General features: G+C 59.5%; 3 protein-coding genes across 9 annotated transcripts; 2 read left to right on the top strand and 1 right to left on the bottom strand.

Annotated features, from left to right (window-relative positions):
• The first annotated feature begins 50 nt into the window (after positions 1-50).
• Positions 51-5,110, top strand: ABHD14B (abhydrolase domain containing 14B). 3 transcript variants are annotated; one of them, XM_074283400.1, is made up of 5 exons: positions 86-199; positions 1,437-1,605; positions 1,957-2,206; positions 3,203-3,444; positions 4,146-5,110. In XM_074283400.1, the coding sequence occupies exons 3-5, from the start codon at positions 2,104-2,106 to the stop codon at positions 4,323-4,325; spliced, it is 525 nt and encodes a 174-aa protein (XP_074139501.1). In that variant the 5' UTR covers positions 86-199; positions 1,437-1,605; positions 1,957-2,103; the 3' UTR covers positions 4,326-5,110. The 3 variants fall into 3 exon arrangements, with proteins under 3 accessions (XP_074139500.1, XP_074139499.1, XP_074139501.1); XM_074283399.1 differs by lacking the exon at positions 1,957-2,206 and having other exon boundaries at positions 51-199; positions 1,374-1,605; XM_074283398.1 differs by lacking the exon at positions 1,957-2,206 and having other exon boundaries at positions 51-199; positions 1,371-1,605.
• Positions 5,111-5,905: 795 nt separating this feature from the next.
• PCBP4 (poly(rC) binding protein 4) lies at positions 5,906-18,736 on the top strand. 5 transcript variants are annotated; one of them, XM_074283386.1, is made up of 14 exons: positions 5,906-6,738; positions 7,062-7,160; positions 13,569-13,719; positions 14,374-14,397; positions 14,501-14,533; positions 14,772-14,888; positions 15,378-15,509; positions 15,705-15,833; positions 16,368-16,442; positions 16,676-16,720; positions 16,859-16,922; positions 17,276-17,328; positions 17,452-17,621; positions 17,798-18,736. In XM_074283386.1, exons 3-14 carry the CDS (start codon positions 13,594-13,596, stop codon positions 18,105-18,107), a joined length of 1,278 nt encoding a protein of 425 aa, XP_074139487.1. In that variant the 5' UTR covers positions 5,906-6,738; positions 7,062-7,160; positions 13,569-13,593; the 3' UTR covers positions 18,108-18,736. The 5 variants fall into 5 exon arrangements, with proteins under 5 accessions (XP_074139487.1, XP_074139490.1, XP_074139488.1 ...); XM_074283387.1 differs by lacking the exon at positions 5,906-6,738 and adding an exon at positions 13,347-13,424 and having other exon boundaries at positions 6,989-7,160; XM_074283388.1 differs by lacking the exon at positions 5,906-6,738 and having other exon boundaries at positions 6,989-7,160; positions 13,574-13,719.
• GPR62 (G protein-coupled receptor 62) lies at positions 18,693-22,181 on the bottom strand. Its single transcript, XM_074283390.1, has 3 exons — positions 20,906-22,181; positions 20,727-20,782; positions 18,693-20,591 (listed from the first exon to the last, which is right to left on the bottom strand). The coding sequence occupies exon 3, from the start codon at positions 20,512-20,514 to the stop codon at positions 19,417-19,419; it is 1,098 nt and encodes a 365-aa protein (XP_074139491.1). The 5' UTR covers positions 20,515-20,591; positions 20,727-20,782; positions 20,906-22,181; the 3' UTR covers positions 18,693-19,416.
• Positions 22,182-22,215: the final 34 nt, after the last annotated feature.

The raw sequence follows: 22,215 nt of genomic DNA, 5'->3' as shown, positions 1-22,215 counted from the left end.
CTCGGGGTGCAGCCACCAGAGGGCGGCCACTTGGGGCCCGAGCCCGGCAGCCATTCACTGGGGCGGGCCTTGCCCCAGCCCTTTGCCCTTCTCCTCCCCGCCCAGTTCGGCCCCTGCGCCCGCCCCCCTGTAAATCACCCCGGCCCTGGCCCTGGCCCTGGCCCATAGCCGCCTGAATTGAACCCTCTGAACCCACCAGGTATCGCCCCGACTCGTGCCCCCTTCGGGCAGCCAGTCCTGACTGTCCGTTGCCTCCCGAAATCCTTGCTCGCATCTCGCCCCGCCTTCCTCCCCGTCCCCGGCTCTGTCCTCCTCCCCTCCATATCCTCTAGGAGCCGGCCCCCAGTCCGGTGGATTCCCCCCCCTCAGTTCTTTCCCGCTCTCCGGTCCGGCGGCCTGTCTCCCCGCCTGCTGCTCCCCGGCCCTTTCCCCTCTTCCAGTGTCTGGGCCTCCGCTGCTGGAGCCTTTGTCTCGACTTGTACTGTGTCTCCTCCCCTTCCCTCCCGAACCAAGTGCCTCCATTTTGTGGCCTCTGTCTTCTCACCACACCCCCGCCCCCCCCCCCTTGATCCTCTCTCGGCCCCTCCAGCTCTTTTGTCTTCCCAGAAGCCCCTCGCCCCATCCCCCACTGCCTTCTTTGCTGCCCGAGGCGGGCCCCAGGCGGAAGTCCGGACCGAGAGGGATCCCTGGGAGGGAGTAGTGATCTGCTGTGTCCTTGGCCACCTGCCAGGCCAGCTTGGGACAAGCCGGAGCAGCGCCATGATCCGTCCCAGAACAGGACCAGGAACACGCAGCGTGTGTTCTCAGCCTGGGCCCGCCCATGGCCCGTCCCCATCCGCATGTGGGGGGCTTTCCCCTCACTAAGCATCAGTCAGACAGCTCCCTGCAGGCCCCCGGAGGCTGGGAGGCTCCGATCCCGGCCTTCACGTGTCCCGGACACACTGGAGGCGTGGGATTTGGTTGGGTTTGGAGCCGGCCGGGTGGCTGCAGTGACCTGAGTCAGGAAAGCCTGACCGTGACACTGGCCCTGGCCTTATTCGTGAAGTCTCAGGCCAGTCACTTACCCCGGACAGCCTCAGTCTCCTCAACTAGAAAATGGGAATAATGATAATCGCCCCTCCCCGCCTTGTGAAGTGCTTTGCCCAGCACCTGGCGTTAGGGAGTGCTTGATCCGCGCTTGTCCCCTTGTCTTCTCTTTCATGTTCGCCCTGTGCAGTAGGACGCGTGCAGTCCCTTCAGTCCCTTCTGTCCCCACTGTTGCTCTGTCTGGGTCCTGCCTTCCTCTCGGCCCGCCGTCCGTTGTGCTCGGGAGGGCCGCCTCGCTTTCCCAGCCCCTGGTTACCCACTCCCCCGGGCCCTCCGTGTCCCAGCAGGCCCTGCACCGGCGGTGAGACATGACCGGCGTCCAGTTGAGTGAAGGCACCGTCTCTGTGCAGGGGCAGAAACTCTTCTTCCGGGAGGCCCGGCCTGCCAGCGGGCAGACCCCGCGCTTCTCTGTGCTCCTGCTCCACGGCATCCGCTTCTCCTCCGAGACCTGGCTCAAGCTGGGCACGCTGGACAAGGTGGCCCAGGCCGGCTACCGGGCCGTGGGCATTGATCTGCCAGGTGCGGGGCTGGGGGGCTTGGGTCCCGGAGGCAGAGCGGCGGCGTCTGCGTGTGGGAGGGGCCCGAGGAGCAGGGCCCAGGAGCTGGATTCGGATTGTGTCCGAAGGGAGGGGTTACAGCCCTGAGCCCGCAAGCGCCTCCGTGTTGTGTGAAAATTGGAGCTGCTCAGGATAGGGTGTCAGAGCGGCCTGAGGGGGGGCTGGGCAGGGGAGACGCCTAGTGCTTCTGTACTGGAGACAGAGAAGTCTGTCCGTCCGGCCCTGTGTCCTCCCGAAGGGGGGACCGTCATTTACAGAAGGCCAAAGCGGGGCAGAACCTCAGGAGTAATTTAGTGCCATTCTATCTGAACAGGCCCAGAGGCCGAGACTAGCAGAGCTGCGACCAGAATTCAGGTTCTCTCCACAATATCACACAAATAAACAGCCCGTCTGCAGTGGGCGTGTCATGGGCTTGCCCCAAAGATGGCGGAGGCCCGGCCTCCCCCTGCTGGCCTAAGCCATGCCCTACCTTTGGAGAGTCCTAAGCTGGCTACTGGGGAGAGAATGGGGGATGGGAACCCAGGGTGACCCTCAGGGACACCCCTTTCCACCATCCCCCCCAGGTAAGAGGGCGGAATGTTTGCATGCAATAAAAAACCTAACGGTCATTTGCATGTACAGACACCCAAGCAGCATCTCTGTGCTAATTCTTTCCAGATCTATTTATTCTCCGCTACACTACCGCGTGCTGGGTGTCCCCCACATCTCGCCCTCCACTTCAAGAACAAAATAAAGAGGCGGCTTGTGGTGCCGGCTGGCGCTCTGTGACCCAGCGCCCCCCCAGCTTCCCCCACCGTCCCGGCTCTAACCTCGGCTTCTCGTCCCTGCCCACCCCTCAGTTGGGCCTCATTGCTGGGTCTCCCACCTTCCCCACGCCTCTGCCCTGGCGTCACCCTTAGACCGCCGTCCTTCCTCCTCCCTGGGCCTTCCGGCCGCTTGTCCCACTTACTTACAGCTACTGAGTTCTGGAAACAGGTTTTGAACTTAACTGTCTCCAACACACTTTTTTTTAAAAGCTTTATTTTTCAAAACATGTGCGTAGATAATTCTGCAACATGAGCCCTCGCAAAACCTTGTGCTCCAGCTACCCCCTTCTCCCACCCCCTCTCCTAGATGGCAAGTAGTCCAGTGTATGTTAAATATAGTAGAAATATTTGTTCAGCCCACTTCTACACTTCGCTCTGCAAAGGGGAGAGTAGCTAGTGAGAATTTTCATACTTTAAGGTTTGTGAGGAGTTTTACAAATAGTAACTCAATGGATCAACCCTGGGAGACAGGAGCTGTTATTATCCCTATGTTACGAGTGAGGATCACCATTGTACTGATGAGGAAACTGAGGCAGGGAGATTGTGATTTTTCCAGAAACAAAAACATCCCCTTCGAGTCTGGATTTGAGCTCAGTTCTTTGTGACTCCGATGTCTTTAAATCCTTTCTGATACAAAACAATTGATCAGAGGCAGTTGGGAGGGATGATTTGGGAGGATTTCTGGGAGTAGGTGAACTATTTGTTCTCCCCAGTTTACCCCCACTGTCTTCCTCCTTCCCCTCCTTCCTCCAGGTCTAGGACATTCCAAGGAAGCATCTGCCCCCACAGCCATCGGGGAGCTGGCCCCTAGCAGCTTTCTGCAGACAGTGCTGGAGGCTCTGGAGCTGGGCTCCACGGTCGTGGTCAGCCCGTCTCTCAGCGGAATGTATTCGCTGCCCTTCCTCACAGCCCCCGGCTCCCAGCTCTGTGGCTATGTGCCTGTGGCCCCCATCTGCACAGATAAAGTCAGCCCGGCTGACTATGGCCGTGTGAAGGTATGTGAGTCTGGGGGGAAGCAGACAAGACATAAGCTAGGGCACGGACGTCCCCCCCCCAGGCAGGGACTGAGGCTGCTGAGAATATTCCCCTGCTAGACAGGAAGCTCAGAGAACAGAATGACTCTGTCTTAGTGAAACCCCTTTAAAAATCATTTTTCAATTCACAAGCATTTATTTACTCTCTTCCCTTACCATTGGAAGAAAGGGAGAAAGAAAGAGAAGGAAAGGGAAAGAACAAGAAAGAAAAAGAGAGGGGGAAAAAGCCCTTATAACTTATCTGGATAGTTACCTTAAAGCCTTTCCCTTCCCTTGCCCATTTATTCAATAGGGCTAGTAGTAGTAAGAGCATGGTGCTCTGGATGCTATAAGCATTTAATAAATAAATATTGAAAGCAAACTGGACATTTTTTAAAGGATGCCCCTTCTGCACGAAAGGGGAAGGGCTGACCCAAGTTGGAGGCTGCCTGCCACTCCGGGTCTGATCTGGATCATTCCTTTGATGTGGGACCTCCCCCTTTGGGAAGCCTCCCAGACCTTGCCCCTGCCATCATGGCTCTCATCTGCTTTCTCATCCAGCCGACCTGAAGACTGAGAACAGAGAGCAGGTCCTCCTGGTAGATGATGTTAGGGGCAGGGGTTAGGGGTGGCTGAAGTGAACAGGCCCTGATAGCTTCCTGCACCCTTCTACTTCTTCCCAGACTCCCACCCTGATCGTGTATGGAGACCAGGATCCCATGGGGGAGTCGAGCCTCCAGCACCTGCAACAGCTGCCTAACCACCAGGTGATGGTGATGAAAGGCGCGGGACACCCCTGCTACCTGGACAAGCCCGATGAATGGCACTCCGGGCTCCTGGATTTCCTGAATGGGCTGTCCTAGGGGCCTGAGCTGGTCCAGGCCTACCCGGACCCACCCCTACTGATTGGGGGGAGGGAAGGGGACTGATAGCCACATTCCTGCCCCTTTTACCTGGCTTCTTCCCTCTCTTTCTAGCCAGCCTGTCTGACAGCCTCTGTCCAACTCTCCACCTGCCTGTCTGCTCAAAGGGAGCTGTCTCTAGTGCCAGGTTTCTGTCTGTCTGTCTGTCTCTCTTTAGGTGCATGAGAAGAATCAGGAGAAATAATGAGGTGAGACCAGGAATCTCATCCACGTGGAGGGTAATTTATTAGAAACGTTTCTCTCCTTGTGTGTCCTCTGCTCCCTCCCACCTCCAGCCCTTCTTAGGTCCTTTTTTGCAGGCTTCTCCACCCCCCCTCCTCTTCATCTGTTTGTGCTCACACATGCACATATAGGATTACAGATGCACTCCCGTATATCTACATCCAGGAACATATATGCACATGTAGCAACACATCCAGTGGACATCCCTGGCCTTGCCAGCTGAGGTGTCCAGGAGCAGAGGAGCTCCCTGGACTGGTGGGGAAGGTCTTGGCCCTCAGGGTTCTGGGCGCTGGAGTTCAGGGGTCCTGTAGTGGGCACTCCTTTCTATTCTGCTTCTCTCTGGCCTCTGCCAGAGGAAGGAGGTCAGCATTAACACTTGTTGAGGGATCTCCTTCCTCTTTCTGTCCTGACACCGGGTTCCTGATGCTCAAAGAGCCTGCCTTTTCCTGCCCTTGAATCATGGGGCTTGGGAGAGGAACAGAAAATAAAGAGATCAGATCCTCTCGTTGCCTGTCCTTGCCTCAGCAGCTCAGACGTTGTTACCTTGACCAGATCCCTTCCTTATTCCACCCCCCCCCTTCCTGTACAGCAGATGGCCTTGTGACCCTTGTCCTTCTGGGCAGATGGGAGTGTGGACTTGCATTGCATCTTCGCCCCCCCCAAGGTCCCAAGAGGGTCAGTTGGGTGCAAGGAGATCAGAGCACCCAGGATGATCCGCTTACTTCGAAGGGACTTTGCTTCATGGGGGTTGGGCAGCCCTGTATACCGAATGGTTAATTGGCCCCCTTACCTCCTGCTCTGGTCTCTGTGGGGGGAGGGGGGATTTCTTGAACTTAGACACACACACTTCATTCAGAGAGTCCTAATTTATAGTGCATTGGATACCAGATTTAGTGTTAGAAGAGCTGGTTCCAGCTCCCAAACTTACTAGCCACATCCATCACCTGAAGTCACTTCGGCTAATCATATTTCATCATCTGTAAAATAAGAATAATTCATTTGCTACTTATTTTGCAGATGTTTTAAGGGAAATAATTTGAAAATCTTCAAAGGCTTTTTTTTTTTTTTAACTAAATCAGTGATTTTATTGATCTAGGGCAGGGCTTCTTAAACGTTTTCCATGTGCCACCCCTTTTTGGCTATGAATTTTTTACATGACTCCATATATATATATATACATATATATATATATATATATATATATATATATATATATATATATATATATATATAATAGGCATGAAATCAGATATTTACTGATAATAAATTTTAATTTGGTGATTCCCTCATTCAGTTATGAGACCTCATTTGGGGTCATGAATCACAATTCAAGAAAGTGGGATCTAGGAAACTCGCAGTGAGCATATATTTGGTAGAGAGACCTCCACCAAAGTGGGAGCACCTATCTCAGCAGGATTATTGTCAGGATCAAATGAGATAATATTTGTGAAAAGTGCTTAGCCCAGGATGTGTCGGTCCTATAGAAATGGTGGTTCCTTTCTCCCCTTCCCTTCCAAAGCAGGTAACAACATTACTTGTTTCCTAAGTCTGATGCTTAGAATTGTCTTGGGGGGAACCAGTCCTCAGGTCCAGAGTTTGGACCCAGGCCTTCCTAACTTGGAGGCCATTCCCAGTATCATGTTGGCTCTTTAATATTTATTATTGATCATGAGAAAGGGGGTGTTAGAGAAACTGAGGCCCAATGGGTCCCCCGGGGGGCAAGGGTGGACCTGCCTCTAGGACCCCTGGAAACAGCTGAGCAGCCCCTTCTCCCTTTTGTCCTCCCCTACACCCCACACTAGGTGCTCCAGCTGGAGCAACAGACTCTTGAGGGACTTTGGGTCACTGGGATTTAGGGTGTAGAAAATGGCTCGGCCTGGGTCTGAGGCAGTTCTTGGTGGGGGTGTCCCTCCCCCCCCAAGCCCACACCCAGATAGGGAGAGCGGAGAGATTCCTTAGAAATCCTCTAGTCCAAGTCCTTCATTTGAAGGCTGAGGGGCCTGAGGGAGAGGAGGAGAGATGGGAGAGGGAAGCCCGACCCCCGGGAGAAAGGGGCTGGTTGCTGTAGCAGAGGGAGGCCGGAGGAGGATGGGAGCCCGCAAGGGCAGGGAGCTTGCCGGGAGGGAAGCAGGTGGGTGCGAGGGAGGGGGCGCCGAGCGTCCCGTGCCAGCCGGTCAGCGCATCCCGGGGAGGGGGCAGCCCTGGCCTCCCTGGCATCTGGGCTGGGCTGGAGCTCGGGGCTGCGGCATTGTTGGGGCCCTGGCGCCTTTATCTGCTGTAATCGGATCCCAGAGGGAGGGGAGGGGGTTGGGGGAGGGGAGGGGCTGGCGGGCGGGCGGGCAGGCCGAGGGGAGGGAGGGAAGGGAGGGAGGCTGGGCGAGGGGGGGGGGCACACATATTCCCGTGCTCCTGGCCCGGCTCGGGCTCGCCTGTCAAACACTTCATTGTTCGCAGCTGATGTCACTAGCAGTTGTGAGCGGCCGCCTCTCCCGGGGACAATGTGGCACTGAGCGGCCCAGCCACCCCCCCAGCGCTGCAGGACAGACCCCAGAGGTACCGGCAGGCTGGGCTGGGCTGGGCTGAGCTGGGCTGGGCTGGGCCGGGCCGGACCGGGAGGGGGAAGGGGCAGGGACCCTGCCTGGGGAGGAGAGGGACTGCACCCCGGGCCGGACAGGCGGGCAGGGGGCACGGCAGACGCCTGGCCCCGCCAGGGGACTGGGAGAGACCCTCCTCCCAGCAGGTGACTCCAGGGCCCCAGCAGGCAGGGGCGTCAACCACAGACCCCAGCCGGACCCTGGGGGAAAGTTGAAAAGGGGGGTGGGGGCCTTTCCTAGGGGGCTCGGATTTCGGGGGTGGGGGACCGGGAGGGAAGAGGCCGCAGTGCCGGACCCGGGGCTGCAGGGAACACACCCTGCTGGCCCCCGAGGGACAGGGAGAACCGAGGACGCTTGCGCAGGCGGGGCTGGGCTGGGGGGGGCAGGGAGGGGTGGGTCTGGCCGGCCAGGGGCTGATTTGGTTTCTGTCCAGAGCCCTGCACCCACCCCCCCCACCCCGGGTCCTTGGATCCAATGCCCCCCCCAGCTTTCTCCACTCTAGCGTCCCCATCCCACTCCCTGAGCCCCAGCTCTGGCTCAGGCGGACACCCAGACACCTGTAATACTTAGAGCCAAGCTCCTCCACCCCAGGCCCCCCGCCCCCCGCCCACGTTCTCAGGCTGCCTGACCCTAAACAAGCTCCCCCAAGCTCCCAGACCACCCACTTTTTCTCTCCGGAGCCCTGCCCCGACTTCAGCCCTCTCCGGCCCAGCCTCATTGCCATTTGTTCAGCTTCCAGCCGTGATGGCTCAGGTGCCCCTGCTCTCTACAGCCAAGGGGCTCCAGTCTGTGGGATCCTGGCTCCCAATGTGAGACAGGGATGGAGTCCTGGGCAGCTGCACCCCCTCCCCTGTTGTCCTCCCCATAGCCTGGAGTCAGAGTGCTCAGTGGCCCCCCACCATGCAGGGCCCCAGCACCCGCAGGACCACTGGCCCAGGGAAACGCAGGGAGGTGCCCGCTGCACTCTGACCGCCATCTCATGACCCTTGGCATTTCAGGGCTCCTGCCCTCTCTGTCCCTTCCATTCCCCCCCCCCAGGGAAGTGGCATTGAGAGGGGCGAACACTAGGGACCCATAAATGCGGGACCTTGACCCTCTGCAACCTCCATTCCTAACCCTCCTGCTTGGCAACTCCACCCTGCCTTTATGCGCAGTCAGGCTCCCCCAGCTCTTCTTCCCTAAGTACCCCCCCAGCTCCCTCCCCTTATCAAGACCCCTCCCCACTCAGGGGCCTGCTCCTCTTTCTCTTAAGGAGTGTCCTCCTTGAGGGCCCAGCTTCAATCCTGCCTAGTGTTCTGGACCCCTTCTCCCAGGCTCCCCCACCAAGGGATAGCCCCTGCAGGGTCCTAGCTGCCCAGTGTCCTTGCTCCCCTCCCCCAGGAGCCCCCCTTTCATCAGCATGCAGAGCTGGATGGTCCAAACACAAGGGGATTGTTCTCTCTGGTTGCTCAGAGAGGGAGGCTGGGTGGGGGGGGTGCCCACAGCCCACACACCCCAGCCAGGCTCAGGCCTGAGAGGGATGGAGGCAGGCAACGTGCGCTGAGACCCAGCCCTTCTGCCCCCTAGCTCAGGGGCTGCCCCTCCTCCAGCGCCTGATCCCTTCCCACTCTGTCCCATGGCTCTGGTTAGTGCGAGATACTTGGGTCGTCTGAGATTGGAGTTCTAGTTCTGGCTCTGACTCTGACCTTGAGCAAGTCATGGATCTGTTTCTTCATTCGTAAAGTGGGGAAGGGGGTGAAGCCCTGGCCACCCGTAAGGCCTGTAAGCTGGGAAATCGGGGATGCCGTGACCCCCTGTGGCTCCCCTCAGGCCCGGGGGCCCGGCAGGCTAGTGCTGGATAGGGGATCAGCACCCTTTCCTGCCCGCCGCCAGCTTCACCCCTTTCCCCGCCTCTCCCTCATCCTGCAGTCTCTGTGACTCAGTGGATATTCCCAAAGTGAGAGGCTGGCGGACCCCCGTCCCCGCCAGATCTGGGCCCCGGCAGTTGTTGTTCCCCACTAGTCTCCCCCCGAGGGAAGCTGGCTCGGGAAAGGGGCTGGGACTCAGACCCCCGCAGATTGGCCCAGAAGGTCGGTGACCAGGCTTTGGCCAGCTCTCCGATCTCAGGAGTGTGGGAAGGAATAATCCAGGGACTGTGAGGTTAATGCCCTAAAGGGCTTGAAGCATCCCTGAGGTGTCCTGTGCCTCTGCCCTGGGCGGGGCATCCCTCCCTGTCAGGGGCTGATCCTGAGACCCAGACCCCTGAGCCGAGGGACTGGGGCAGATGACTTCATTTGTCTGATTTGCCCCCCCCCCCCAGCTGCCAGGTCCCCATCTCCTGGCCGGGCCCTGACTGCTGGGATTCAGCTGGAACATTCATTTCTGGGAGTTTGGCAGAGAGAAACAAACGGCCTTCAAAACACCTGAACGCAGGAGAAAGGGAGCAGAGGTCAGAGCTGGAAGAGCCCGTAGAGGACATATTCCCCCTCACCCATCCCCCCAGTTTTGCTAATGAGGAAACTGAGGCAGAAGTTTTTACTTTTGCTTGCCCAAGGTCACGCAGGTACTGAGTGAGAGCTGGGGGTCAGAATTGGAACTCATGCCCGCTTAATTCTGGGTCTTTCTCCAACCCCCCCGCTGTCTTCTGTAAAAGCAGCCGTGGATTTATGGTGTGTGAGGGTGGCTTTTCCGCAATCCCCGGGTTGTGTCCCCGGAACATGTACATTTAGATCTCTAAATATTGAGGGGGAACTTTGTTCTTTCGTCCTGTCCGCCGCTAAGCGTCTTTTATAAAGGTTCTTCCTTTGATGAGCAACTAGGGCTGGTTAAAAGAAATTTTGGTTGCAGAGAAAAAAATAGCACTTTTGGAGGGAGAGGCCAGAAATAACAATAACAGCTAATTTATAGAATTGTCTCAGCCATGCAGATACAAAAAAATTATTTTTTTTCAAAGAACCCAAGGGACTAGCAGAGGAGGGTATGCGCCAAAAGGGGCCTTGAAAGGGACCAATCCCCCTCTTTCTTCCATTCCCCTCTCCCCAGATCCAAGGGACCTAGAACTCTGCCTCCCTCCCTTGTGCCTTGGGCTTCCATGTGCCCAGCAGATGGCTTGAGGGCCTAGCCTCTCACTGCCGCCTCGGTCGGGCCGGGCTTGACAGAGGGGGCCGCCTAAGTATGGCCCTGGTTAGGAGATGGCATCCAGCAGGAGATGCTAACTGGGGGAAATCGCTCCGATCTAGGACAGCCTAACTCGGAAGCAGTTGCCACAGGCTGTCCCTAGGGCTGCTGAAGGATGTGTAGCTGGCAAAAAAGGAGTTGGGGCCATGGGGCCTGAGAAAGGAGTGGGGCGTAAAGAGCCCTCCAGGGGTGGGCCTGAGCCCTGCAGCCAAGCCCAGGAGCCCACCCCCACTCCCAGCCACTTCTCTCCTCCTCTGGAGCCTGCACTGAAGGGGGGGGGGGAGGGAATCCCTCCATGGGCAGTTTAGAGTCAACCCACCCCCACTCCCTCTCTGGCCCCCAGAGCCTTCTTCCCTCCCCTCCCCACCCCACCCCCACTGGATTGTTCTACCCTAGAACAAAGCTTGGGTGGACACTCGATCTGAGGGAGAGGGGGCTAGCTAAGCCCCCAGCCCTTCAGTGGGGCAGCTGTCACAGGATGGAGACAGCTGGAGGGGGGAGGGGTAGGAAAGTGAAGGGAGGGGAGAGAGGGGGGTCAGGCTGCTTACACAGCTGTCACCCCTGTGCCCCATCCGGCAGCGTGGGTGAGGGGTGGGAGTGGAGAAGACTACAGGAACAGGGCACTGGGGGCTGGGGATGAAACCCTGGGAGCTGGATCCATGGGGGGTTAGGGGCCCGTTTGGGGAATTCCTTAGAAAAGTAAAGGGGGTAGCTCGATAAGAGGTCTCTTGCTGACAGGAGAGCTGTAACGAGGGAGCTGTGCCCCCCCAAACCCCCCTGAGGTGAGGATGAGGTCAGTCTGTCCTGACGCGTGGCAGCCACATGGCCCTGGGCAGGGGCCCAACGCCCACTGTCACCCTGCCCAACCTGGCCAGAGCAATAAATAACTGCAGAAAGCCAGTCCTGGAATGACTGATAAGCAGTGGGCTCCCTGAAGAATCTGGCCCAGCTGGGGTCAGGAAAGCCCCGCCAAGCAGGAGGCAGAGGCATTGGGGACCCCATTTCTAGTCCTCCTGGAGGGTCTCACCCTAAGAATATCAGAGATGAAGAAGATCCTAAATCCCCCTTAGTCTGAATTTCTCCTTTTATAGGTGAGGACATGGTTCCAAGAAGGCCAGAAAGGGACAGAACTGGGGGAGCAAGACCCGGCTCTTCCCTTGGTATCCTCTTCCCTGTACTGTTTCTCTGCCCTTGCAGAGAAGGGAAGAAAAGATCGGCTGTTGCTTGCTACCCTCAGAAGCTGCAGCCTATGAAGGGATAGACAGGGTGCTTCTATATAAAAAACAGTGAACACGGGGAGAAGCCTTTTATAGCCAGAGACCCCTCCCCTGCACCCCCACTGAGGAGTCGGGGCTATCAATGGAGACACCCCCATTACCTGCATGTATGAAAGGGCTCGGGTGGGAAGGACTTGTCTGTCTGGCTAGAGAAAGGCCTGGGGGCTTGGTCTCCCCAAGTCAGGGCACTCTTTGTCTCACTACCACACACATGAACTGGAACCCCCTCATTTGTGTCCGGCCCACCCGGCCCCCGCTGCTTTCATCTTTGGGCTGGTTGGTTTGTTTCAGGGGGCGGGGGATTGGCCAATGCAAACTGGGCAAGGATTTCCAAGCAGGATTAAGGTCTAGGATTAAAACTGGTGTGGGGGGAAAGGGGCCAAGAGTGGCCAGGGGAGGGGCAGGTGGCAGGGAGGGGCTCAGAACCCTAGGGGCTTAATCCCAGCCTTATGCTCAGCTCCACCTTCTTCAGGGGGGTCCCGCTAATAACATTAACAACCCCTGACACTTATATGGCGTCTCTTGCTCTTCGCAAAGCACTTTGATATCTCCAATGAACCATTTTGTTTCTGGTGGGACAAAAGGGTCAGTGAGCTTTTCAGTGCTGTAGACCCTTGTGCTAAGTGCGGGCTTACAAAGAAGGACCAGACAGCTCCTGCCTTCAGGGAGCCCACCTTCTGACAAGGTCAGACCCACAACTGTGCACAAATAAGCCTCAGAGAATTGGGAATAGAAGGCCCTAACACGAAGAGGAATCGGGATAGCTTCCCATCTTAGAAACACACTGATTGACCCGTGGGAGAAGATTGAGTTGTCCAGAGCCACATGTCTAGTTAGGGCTAGAAACCAGTGACTGGATAGAGATGACCAGAACCGGGACTTCTTGGTGCGGGGGCGTTCAGAGGAGTTCCCAGACCTCGAGGGGTTATGGGTCTTACCCAGGGTCACCCACCAATGCACCAGAATCCAGCCCTCCCTGGCTCGCTCTGCTTCGCTACTGACTGGCACTGCTGGTCAGTGTGAGACTTTTTATACTGTTTCATAATCAGGCAGGACATAGATTTCCCTCCTCCACCAGCATTAATTAAAAATAGCCCTAGGCTGGAAATCCAGAAATTTGGGTTCTAGACAGACACTGGATGCTTCCCTCAAGCTGCCCGTAACCTGGGGGAGGCAGAGGAGGACTGGAGTCAGGGCCCACACTGGTTCCCACTTTGGGGAAGACCAGGCCCGAGAGTTATCTTATCCCAGTGCTGCAATGCTTACAAGGCTTGGGAGAGGAGGCTTCCCAGAGAAGGTGGACTTCTGAGTTGTATCCTAAAGAGCAAGAGAGATGGAGAAGGGGCTGGGAAGGTACCACTGTCAACAAAGACCTGGAGGCAAGAAATGTATGAAAGATGAGGAGGAAACCAGATGGCTGGAGCCAAGGGGCCATGGGGGGGAGGGGAGAGGAAGCTGGAGCCAGATCTTAAAGGGTCTCTCACCAGGCTGAGGTGAGACATCTCGTGACCTGAGTAAGGAGGTGACGGGAGATCACAGGGGTCACGAGTTATTGCTCTGGTCCATCCTGCCCTTGGAAGGTAGGCTAGGACGCCTGTCTCTGGGGCATGGACAACATGGCCCCTCTTGCCAGTCCTTCCCTCCTCCTCAGCTGCGGCGCGGGAAGTATTTTATGTGTAATAATTATAACGTGAATAATCACATTTATATAGTGCTCGGTAGCTGACAAAGCCTGGTTTTATCTCCTCTCCTCTCATGCTCACAAACTCCCTGGGAAGGCTTTGAGAGAGGTAAGGCTCAGAGAAGGGAAATGCCTGAAAACCCGGTTGTCCTGACCCTCAGGGTGGGCCTCTTCCATCGGGCTGGGCTCTGTCTGGAGGCCGGGCGCCCGAATGGAAGGGCCCCGCTTGAGCCCCCTCTCCCCCCCATTGCAGAGCAGGCGGCCGTTGGGCCAGGTGGATGCTCTGTCAGGCCACCTCGTCGGTGGCAGTCTCCCCGGACAGGATGAGCGGCTCTGACCCGGGGCTCGAGGAGGAGCCGGAGCTGAGCATCACCCTCACACTGCGCATGATCATGCACGGAAAGGCAAGACAGCGTCCTTATTCTGGGGTTCCCGGGGGCTCCGGCTGCCCGTGCCCCACAGACAGAGCCAGAGCCAGAAATGGGGCAACAAGGACCGAGGTCTTCCTCCCTGCTTCCAAAAGGGAGCTGGAAAGTGGGCTGAGGGTGGGGGCAGACTGCTGGAGGAGGCCCTCTAGGAAGGGGATGAAGGGTGGCTAGCCAAAATGGGGGTCCTAGAGGGAAAAGTCCAGAGTTGGTTGGCACAGGTGAATGGGGAAATGGGCAAGGGGTACTGGGGGAGAATGTTGGAGAGCTGAGAAGCTAAAGAGGCCAAAAGGAAGATTCCAAAATCATAGTACGTCAGCGATGCAAGGACCCCCATTTTATCTGGAGAAAGAAAGAGCCCAAGGAGGCATAGGGCTTGTCCAAGGTGGTGGAACTGGCACCTCCTAATCACTGACCTGGGGCTCTTCTGCCAGGAAGAGCAGGAGCTGGGGCTGGGAGAGCCTGGGGCCTTGGGCTCTGGAGGGCCATAGCACTGGGCCAGCATCGCACCCCCAGAAGTCAGGCACCTAGACCCACCTGCAGAGCAGACTGTGTGGGGGCATATTGTGGTCTGGATGGCTAAGAGAGAGGGAGGGCGGAGCTCTGAGCCGGCCTTGTCTCCTTGTTTTACAGGAGGTGGGCAGCATCATTGGGAAGGTGAGTGACAATTGTCCTCTCCACTCCGCCCTCAAGTCCCCCACACGTTGCCCCTTCCCCATGTCTGCCAGAGCACAGGACTGTACTTTCCTTCCTTCCACAGAAAGGGGAGACAGTCAAGAGAATCCGGGAGCAGGTGAGTGTGGTTGAGGGCAAGGGAGCACACTGGGACAAGGACGGGCAGACTGGGCTGGGTCCTTCTCCAGGGTAGAACACAAGACCCCCAAGAGGAGAGGGATTTCCCGGTCTGGGGGAGGGGGGAGGGCAGCAGGGGCAGTTTTCCTGGGGAGACGGGGGCTGCTGGGCCTGCCCTCTTGGGGCTCTGGCCCTTGCTGCCCTTGTCCTGTCGTCCTCCTCCCCATTCTGCCCCCTAGAGCTGTGCTCGGATCACCATCTCGGAGGGCTCCTGTCCAGAGAGAATCACCACCATCACCGGCTCCACGGGGGCTGTCTTCCACGCCGTGTCCATGATTGCCTTCAAACTGGATGAGGTGAGCTACTAGGCCCAGGGCTTGGGCCTGGACATTCCGTATCTGAACCAAGAAACCCAGGCTGGGGACGGAGTCACGGAACTGGGAGAGGAAGGAGGAGCTGGAGAGACACACCATGACTCCTCTAAAGGGGCTTAAGGGGAAGACGGAGGCCTTGATCTGGGGGGGAGAGAAAGGCCCCGCCTCAGGGAGCCTCAGCCTGAAAAGGAAACCGGGTCCTTACCTTCAGGGAGCTTTATCTAAGGACCCTAAGGCCGCAAGAACAATGGGCAAGCCAGGCATCTACCAGAGCCCTTTGTCCTGAGGTGATAAAGAATAAGGGGGATTGGAGGGGAAGATAGGAGTCACATAGTAAGTCTTCCGGATGAAGGAAATTGAATGGCATTTTCAAAGGCTGAGGAAAGGCACAGAACAATAGATTATAATGAAGCCTGGAGATGAGGTGTGTACATTTTGGGGGACACTGACCTATGCCTCCCTGTTCTCTAGGACCTCTGTGCAGCCCCCCCAAATGGCGGCAGCATCTCTAAGCCCCCAGTGACCCTTCGCCTGGTCATTCCGGCCAGTCAGTGTGGTTCCCTCATTGGGAAAGCCGGGACCAAGATTAAGGAGATCCGGGAGGTATGGAAGCCCTCTTGGGGTAAGTTCAGAGGGGAGTTGGTCTTCCCAGCCCTCTGCAGAGTGCTGCCTCCCGCTCTCCGTCCCGTGGCTACCTGGGGAGAATCCGGGGTCCCCGCCTCTCCCAGCGGAGGAGCGGTGGGACCCCAGTTTTATCTCAGCTGGCAAATGTATGAGTCTTTTCTTTTCCTGACCCAGACTACAGGGGCTCAGGTACAGGTGGCTGGAGACCTGCTTCCCAACTCCACAGAGAGGGCAGTTACTGTTTCCGGGGTCCCAGACGCCATCATCCTCTGTGTTCGCCAGATCTGTGCAGTGATTCTAGAGGTACCAGACTGAAGGGCCCCTCTGTCTCCCCCGTCCCCCTGGTGGCTGGTTCTGTGAGAGGCAGAGGCAGAGTCGAGAGTGGGAGAGGGGCTGGTGGAGGAGGTCCCAGAGAGTGAGGGCAGAAGTCAGAGAGCCGGTCTGGGCGCCAGCTCTCCTGCACCTGCCAGTGAGGTCCCAGGCCTGGGCACCTGCTCTCCTCCACCCCGTGGAGTGAGGGGCTGTGGGGAAGGGTACGGCGTGGGCAGTGTCTGAATTGTGGGAAAGGGGGGGCGTGGTCAGAGAAAATCACTCAGTGAATTCTTAGAAAAATCCATAGAGGCTGAGGGGAGCTCACTGGGATAAGGATAAGTCAGTAGGAGATTAGGGGGGTATTGGCGTGAGTGGGGAGCTCGATGAGGATGTACATCAGTGAGGTTTTGAGGAACAATGGGGCAATCGGCAAGGGCTCGGGGAGTCACTGCAGCTGGGTTTGGGTGGATGGCTCTATGGTCACTGGGGACCTTGTCCAAATACCCCCCTCCCCATCCCCTCCAGTCCCCTCCCAAAGGAGCTACCATCCCCTACCACCCCAGCCTCTCCCTGGGCACCGTCCTGCTCTCCGCCAATCAGGTAACGAGGAGGAGGTACAGTAGTCGGTGGGTTATGAGGGAAGGGGCGAGAGGGGAGAAGGAAATCTGTGGGAACAAGGAGTGGGGTGGGGGCAGGGGACACACTCGGATTCCCCAAGCATCCCCTCAGCAGCCTGAACATCTTGCCCCCACTACTCCAGAGAGACGGAGAGGCAGAGAGCGAAGGAGGGGGCTGTTACCATGGTAACTGCCTCCCTCCCCCCACCCCCACAGGGTTTCTCTGTTCAGGGCCAGTATGGAACAGTGACTCCAGCAGAGGTGAGTGGGGCCAGGCCCCCTTACCCCTGTGCTCTCCATGCCCTTCCCAGAGGCTGAGGGGTGGGGGCAAGATCAAGCGCCTGAGGTGGGGCAGGGGCTGTCCCTCTCACCTCCTCCTCCTCCTCCTCCCCCTCGCAGGTCAGCAAGCTCCAGCAGCTGTCGGGCCACCCCGTGCCCTTTGCTTCACCCAGCGTGGTGCCAGGTGAGCGCGTGCGCCCGGGGCTGCTGGGGAAGCCCCTGCCAGGCTTCGGAGCGGGACGGGCGGCCGATGTTGTGCCTGACGGCTTCCCATTCTACAGAAAAGCGGGGAAGGCCTTGTCCCCGTCCCACCCGCAGTAAGCGGGGCCCTGGGACTCAGAAGCTGGCATCGCCGCCATCCCAGCCCACGAGCCCCGGGGCCACACGGAGGGCAGCCCCCGCTCTCCCTTCCCCCACCTGGCAAAGGGGGGACTGGGCCCGTAAGCTCCCGCTCCCCGAGATTTCTGGGGCCTGGGTCAGGGATGGGGGCGAGGTGACTGCTGGGATTGGGCTCAAGACTCTCTTCTCCCCCGTTAGGACTGGATCCCAGCGCCCAGACCAGCTCCCAGGAGTTCCTGGTTCCCAACGACGTGAGCCCGTGTGGGCCGGGGCGGAGGGGGGCCGAGGAGGAAGGGAGGGGGCTGGGGCGGGAGGACCCCGCCGGCCGCGGCGGAGGGTCCGAGGCCCAGCTGAGCGCGCTCCCTTCCCTCTAGCTGATTGGCTGTGTGATCGGGCGGCAGGGCAGCAAGATCAGTGAGATCCGGCAGATGTCCGGGGCCCACATCAAGATCGGGAACCAGGCGGAGGGCTCCGGGGAGCGGCACGTCACCATCACGGGCTCCCCGGTCTCCATCGCCCTGGCCCAGTACCTCATCACTGCCTGGTGAGCCCGGCTGGGGGGCGGGGCGGGGCGGGGGGCGTTCCCAGCCCGGGGACGGGGTGCCCCAAGGCGGGACACGGTGGCTGATGCGGCCCTCGGTCTCTGCCCCCCCCTTTCCCCTCCCGTCACTCCCCCTGCCGCCCCCACCCATTTCTGCCCCTTCTGTCCCCTGCCTCCAGCTTAGAGACGGCCAAGTCTACCTCAGGAGCGACGCCGGGCTCGGGGCCCGCAGACCTGTCGGCCCCCTTCTCCCCGCCCTTGGCCCCGTCCCCGGCCCTGACGGCCCTGCCCGCGGCCCCTCCGGGCCTGCTGGGCACGCCCTACGCCATCTCCCTCTCCAACTTCATCGGCCTCAAGCCCGTGCCCTTCCTGGCCCTGCCCCCGTCCTCGCCGGGGCCGCCTCCCAGCGGCCTCACGGCCTACACCGCCAAGATGGCAGCCGCCAACGGCAACAAGAAGTCCGAGAGGCAGAAGTTCTCCCCCTACTAAGCCAGGCCGGAGCCGGGAGCCGGGGAGTGACTCCGCGGGGCGGCCGGCCCTGACTCCTGCTCCTCCGGAGCATTCTGCTCCCCCCCCAGGGGCCCAGGCAGACAATTCCCTAGCAATGTTGACACCCACACGCATGGATTTTAGGGCCCCCTCCGTCCAGGATTCTATCTCAGGCCACGTGGTGGGGGGAGGTGCTGACTCAAGGCCGGGAAGCCCGAGGGAGGGGGAGGGGACGTGCCCCCGACCCGCTGCCCGGCACAGGGACCGAGCCCCCTTCCCTCTCCCCGGGCCCCGCGCCCCAGACTGGGAAACAGGCAATCCCAGGGAGAGAAGAGCCTCCAGTGCCTCCCTCTCAGAGGGGCTCCCTCACACCGGCCCCCCACATCCCCCAGGGGAGGAGTTCCAAGGAGGCTCCCCCGTTTTCCACCCACATCGGGCTCCTGCTGCTTGAGCAACATTCTCTTGACTGGAACAGGCTGGCTGGGCAGGGGCATAGCGGGGGGTGGGGGCCAGGATTGGGGGGCACTGCCAGGCAGCTGGGGTGGGATGGGGGGGGCAGGCGCGCTCTCAGCAGCCAAGACTCTGTACAGTTTTTTCAATCCAGTTTTTGAATAAATATTCTCAGTGACCTGGATGTCTCCAGTTTGATTGGGGGAAGGGAGAGGCGAGTTCCTCTTGTGAGCACATTTCCCCCGCGCTTCGGCTCCTTTGGGCCGGGGGCGATCCCGCCCTGGCGGGGATGGCCCGTCCCATTCTCGCCCGGGGCCCTGGCAGATCTCCGAGCCGAGCTGAGCCGAGCCGAGCCGCAGTCTTGGCTCTGGCCCTTAGCCCCATCGCCCGGGCCTGGCTTTTCATATTTCTCCCAGGCATTGATCCCCTCCCCGCCAGGGATTCAAGGTCATCCCGTCCTCGCTCCTGCGCCAGGGCGGTGACCCTTCCTGGAATAGGCTGGAACCTCAAAGCCAGTGCCAGCCCAGAGGAGGTTCCCCCAGGCTCCTTTCCTTAGCCCCCTGAGGTGGTCCTTTGGGAAAACAGGTGGGGGGGTCTGGCAGTGAAGGAAGGCACAGAGGGAGGACCCCTCCCCATTGCCAGCTTAGGACTCCTAGCCAGGTGGGACACAGCCTCCCCGGGGGATAGAGGGGAGTGGGTCGGGGAGGTCCACAGGCAGACATACTCAGGCAGGAGCAGTCCTGGGGACCAGGAGGCTCTGGATGGACACAGTGCAAGCCCACCCCAAGGGGAGAGTGTGTGTGGAAGATGGAAATCTCCCTGGTATCTCAGGCTTCCCCCCCCCCCCCAGTCTCCTTGTTCAGGTGGTCTCTCCCTGGTCCAGGCCCGGCCCCTCTGCAGCCATTGGGTTTGCTTCCTGGCCAGCAGAAGGATCCAGGGCTGGGCTCTCGGGGTCTCTGCGGAGGAGCCTCAGGAAGCTCTGGGGGAGCCAAGCTCGCGGCGGGCAGTGCCAGGGCCCTGGGACTGCTTGGAGCCAGGCCCGGGCCAGGCGGCTCAGCTCCTCACGCACGGGCCTCTGCAGGAGCCCGTAGAGGAAAGGGTGGGCGGCGAAGGAGGAGTAGGCCAGCCAGGTGAGAGCCACCTCTACCCCTACGCTCCAGCGCCCGGGGAGCAGACATGCGGCAAAGAACGGCAGCCAGCAGCCGAGGAACTGGCCCACCACCAGGGCCAGAGTCAGGGCTGCCTTGCCCCCCACCAGGTGGGGGCTGGCCAGCCGGGGGGGCAGGATGGAGAGGTGGCTGTCCAGGGAGTCGGAGCGGGGCCGCGGGCCGGGAGCGGGGGGCGGGGGGCGAAGGGCTGCCAGTCTTGCCACGCGGAAGATGCTTCCGTAGGAGACGAGGAGGAGCAGGGCTGGCAGTGCGAAAGCGAGGATGGCCCAGAGGGGCCGGAAGGGTCCTGGGGGACCAGCCACCAGGGAGCAGTTTGGAGAGGGCCGGCCCAGCAGGGAGAGCCCCCCCAGGAGGCCGGACACCCCCCACACGATCCCCAGCACCAGGAGGGGCGGGGGCCGGGGCCGGGGCCTCAGGGGGTGCAGGATGTAGCGGTAGCGCTCCAGGCCGAGGGCGGCCAGCGTCAGGGTGCAGGCCGACACCAGGGTGGCAGTGACAAAGCGGGCGGCTCTGCACTGGCCCCGGCTCAGGTACACCGTCCCCAGGCCCGGGGGGGCCGCCAGCAAGCCCAGGGGCATCACCGAGACCGCAGCCAAGAGGTCCACAAGGCAGAGGTGGGCGAGGTAGACGGCCTTTCGGAGGGCGGGCGTGCGGAGGACAACGGCCAGCACGGTGCCGTTGGCCAGAAGGGTCACCACCTCCAGGAAGGCGGCTGGGATGAGTCCAACCAGAGGGGACGACGGGGACTCCGCCCCCAGTGTCTCTTTTGGCTCGGTCCTGTTGGCCATCGGCCCCCGAGGGCTAAGCCATGGCCCTGGGCATCCGGGTGGCAGGGGGGAGCCCTAGCATCCGTGGCCCTGTAGAGCTGGGCCAGGAGAGGGAAAACCAAGAGGGTGGAGCTGAGTTCCAGGTCTGTGCCCTGCCCTTCAACTGGGGAGACCAAGGGAAGTGATATCAGGGGGAAAGGGTTCTGGGTTCAGGATTCAGTTCTGATACTCACAGAGCTTTGTGACCTTAGACAATTTGCCCAATCTCTCTGGACCTCAGTCTCCTTATCTGTAAAAGGGGGGGGATTGGGCTGCTGGGTGTAGAGCCCACAAGTCTCTACCCCCTTTTCCCCTTCCTCTTGCATCCATTGCCCAACCTCCCGCTGCCCAGGGTCCAGTGGGAAGATCTCACCTCACGCCCTGCCCAGGAGGAAGCAGGGGGCAGCAGGAGCTGGAGAGTCCCTGGGGGACACGGCCCCCCCCAAGCCGGGCATACAGCAGCCAAGGCCGGGCCCCGCGGGCTCATCTTCATCCCCCTTAGCCCAGGGCTGCGGCCGCTCTTCCCTGGAGATGGCACAGGCTGTCACTCTTGGCTCTGCCCTTTAAAGATCGCGCAGTCCCTGGGGGGGCTGGTGAGCCACCCCTGGGTCCTAGCACAGCCTGCCAGGCCAGCTTTCAGTGGCAGATATCCGTTAGCTCTTTAGACCTCATTCTTTGGAAAAAGGGGGAACAGGTCGGTCGATCAAGAACAGAACCACAGACCCTAAGAATCGGATGGGTCCCAAGACACCTGGAACACCTGTTCCCCTCTGCACCTGACAGGAAGCCCTTGACATTCCCGCTCCAGCGGGGTTTATCCTTCCCTTGGATACCTCTGGGGACAGGGAACTCCTCCCTGCACAGCCTGTTCCGTGGTTGGGACACTTTCTCTCTGTTGAGTTGGAATCTGGCTCCCTGTAACTTCTCATTGTCCCGAGTTCTGCTCCCTAGGGATAAGGGGCACAAATCCTGCCCTTCTTCCCAGATAACCCTCGGCCACTTGAAGCTGACCCCGGCCTTCTCTTCTCCAGGACAGATACCCGAGCTAGTCCCCTCCCCCAGCTCTGCGCCGGACCCACGGTCCTTTCTCTCTGAGGGCCCTGGTTATCTCCAGGGAAGATCACAGGAGAGTGGGAAAGCCCTCAACAGGACACAAAGACTGCTGGCTAAAGCCAAGAAAGTGTCATCACACCCCAACCTCAGGGAGAGTTGGGACCATTCAGTCCCTGCCCAGAGAAGAAAACTGAGGCTCCCCCAGTTAATCCATTGCCAAGCATTTATCCGCCACCTTCTCCACGCCAGGTGTCGGCGTTTGGGGTACAAAAGCGAGACAGGCTTTGCCATCAAGCCATCAGATGAAAGGGCGATAAGGGCTGGGCAGGAGGGGTCCTCAGCTCCCCTTGGCCCAGCTCAAGGAAGCAGCAAACGGGACAAAACCTGGGCAGGTGGGAGAGATTGCTGACTGCTTCCCCAGGAGGATCTCCAAGCCCCTTGGCATAGGGAGCTAGAGTGGGAATGGCCCTTAAACATTATTTAATCCGTCTCCCCTTCCCCCGTTTTACAGATAAGACAACAAAGGCACAGGGACTGGTGGTGACTCGTTCATACAGTGGTGACCGAGCCCAACACTCAATTCCAAATTCAGCCCGGGTCACTGCCCGCTGTACAGGGCCCAGCCTCCCA

The sequence above is a fragment of the Sminthopsis crassicaudata genome, chromosome 1, assembly GCF_048593235.1.
Source record: "Sminthopsis crassicaudata isolate SCR6 chromosome 1, ASM4859323v1, whole genome shotgun sequence".
Classification (NCBI taxonomy): domain Eukaryota; kingdom Metazoa; phylum Chordata; class Mammalia; order Dasyuromorphia; family Dasyuridae; genus Sminthopsis; species Sminthopsis crassicaudata.
Note: the sequence above shows the minus strand (reverse complement) of the source record. Positions and strands in the feature narration are given on the sequence as shown.

Coding starts and splice junctions, on each gene's coding strand:
- GPR62 (XM_074283390.1), bottom strand. CDS start 20,514: ATGGCCAACAGGACCGAGCCAAAAGAGACACTGGGGGCGGAGTCCCCG.
- PCBP4 (XM_074283386.1), top strand. CDS start 13,594: ATGCTCTGTCAGGCCACCTCGTCGGTGGCAGTCTCCCCGGACAGGATG. Junction 15,834..16,367: donor TCTGTGCAGTGATTCTAGAG/GTACCAGACTGA, acceptor CATCCCCTCCAG/TCCCCTCCCAAAGGAGCTAC. Junction 16,923..17,275: donor TTCACCCAGCGTGGTGCCAG/GTGAGCGCGTGC, acceptor CTCCCCCGTTAG/GACTGGATCCCAGCGCCCAG.
- ABHD14B (XM_074283399.1), top strand. CDS start 1,395: ATGACCGGCGTCCAGTTGAGTGAAGGCACCGTCTCTGTGCAGGGGCAG. Junction 1,606..3,202: donor CGTGGGCATTGATCTGCCAG/GTGCGGGGCTGG, acceptor TCCTTCCTCCAG/GTCTAGGACATTCCAAGGAA. Junction 3,445..4,145: donor CTGACTATGGCCGTGTGAAG/GTATGTGAGTCT, acceptor ACTTCTTCCCAG/ACTCCCACCCTGATCGTGTA.